General features: G+C 35.8%; 1 protein-coding gene across 1 annotated transcript; it reads right to left on the bottom strand.

The window, feature by feature from the left end:
- Positions 1–78: 78 nt before the first annotated feature.
- On the bottom strand, positions 79–1460 carry LOC112095230 (cleavage and polyadenylation specificity factor subunit 3-II-like; the record flags this gene model as incomplete). Its single annotated transcript, XM_024176907.1, has 4 exons — positions 79–142; positions 310–446; positions 965–1038; positions 1343–1460. Coding segments are annotated over 4 exons (393 nt in total), but the record flags the coding sequence as incomplete, so codon positions are not given.
- Positions 1461–1723: the final 263 nt, after the last annotated feature.

Raw genomic sequence — 1723 nt, 5'->3', positions numbered from 1 at the left:
GACATCTAGGCAAAAGAAAAAATAAATATTGAATCTATAAGCAGGAACGACAAAGACAGGTTCTCATTATTCACATACAGCTTTAAGAAATTCTCTTTCCCGAACGTACTTTGACTCACGTATAGTTGTTGCATACGTTGACCTGCAAAAGGATTACTATTAGTAGAAGAAAGCCTGAGATAAAAAGAAGATATTCACTAGCGTAAATCCAAGATACAGGTTGAACATATCAGTCCATACATTCACAGATAAGCTAGATGAGCAAACAACAATAAAGATCTTTAGAAAACACAGATTCACATTCCGTACTCTGTTATAACGAGGTCCAAATCTAGTCGATCAACTTGAGCTGCTCCAAGATGTCTATCTGGTGTCATATTGTAGTCTCCTGTGTACAATATAGCACTATCTCCCGCCTTTGCATAAAACAATGCAGCTCCAAGAACCTTTGGAACATAACAAACATTTAGGACCCAAAGAACTTCAATTATGAAATAATAGTCATTTCCAAGTGGGGATGGGCAATGCTGATTGAGAGAAATGGGTTCTCAAATCACTGATACAAAATGCATATTTGGCTTACTACATAATGGATAATGGCTAAGGGACGAATTTCTGACATGGCAATTGTAGGACAATGGACAAAGTGTTATCCGTGAAGGAGGAGATGAAAACAATGTTCCTTCATCTATATGTCTAATTTATATTACATAGGATAATTGTCAAATATGCAGTGGCACCAACTTTTAGGCTATCAGGCATGCTTTATAAGTTATTAGTTCACCAGTTTAAGTGAACAGGCAAGATTTCTTGCATGCGACAATATCAAATTGAATGTCCCGAGAAATTCAGCAAGTCCTTAGCATAAAAAACTACAAATTTCAAATAGGAGTGAAAATGGCAATGAGAAAGAGCCAATACTCATTTGTGTCACTTTGTGAATAACATGGTTTACAAGACTTACATGTCCTGCATAATATGCACGGATTTGAAGATCTTTATCAACCTGAATAGTCTGCTTTAGATCAACTGCTATAACTGCAATAGGAACCCAATTAAAGCATCAAAAACAAGGGAATAGAAAAATATTTGCTGACAAAAATAAGTAGAGGGCGGGTCCTGACAAGGGCAAACCCCTAGTTTAACTTTGCTAATAATTCCTAGAGTTTTTGACCTTTAAACATAGCTGGTAGGCGGTTCTTGACAAAACCAAACTAGGAAGTGACTCTCCATCAGCCAAATTGGTGACTCGCTTTATACAGGCTAAAAAAGAAAATTGACTATCCAATCCCAACCCATTGCATTGAATACGATGGAGAAGAGTTGCATCAACTTCATATACCTTTTTTCATGCATTGCATTATGTGATCAGAAGTAAATTGTTCCTCCTCACCCCTTCGTTCAACCAATACTTTCCTATAATCCTCCAACATAAGTGGAGCCAATGCCTTGGTTGGATACTGCACCATAAATCATTCTCACAAAAAGCCAATGAGTAAAGAAAGAAAATTTCAAGCATTTTATTAAAAATAAAATACAATTAAAAAAATGGATTAAGGAGCATCTCAGCACCATATACTTAAAACTTAGTATGTTTTATCTACCACTCTCAAGGGCATGCCACATTGGCAAAAAGAAGAATTTTAAAGTTTCAGTAAAGAACACATATCCCAGCAAATCCACAAAGTAACATAATAGAGTGTTTGTAGTAAAATTAGAACTA

The sequence above is a fragment of the Morus notabilis genome, unplaced genomic scaffold (genome assembly GCF_000414095.1).
Source record: "Morus notabilis unplaced genomic scaffold, ASM41409v2 C11434705, whole genome shotgun sequence".
NCBI classification, from domain to species: domain Eukaryota; kingdom Viridiplantae; phylum Streptophyta; class Magnoliopsida; order Rosales; family Moraceae; genus Morus; species Morus notabilis.
This window is presented reverse-complemented; position numbering and strand designations above follow the sequence as displayed.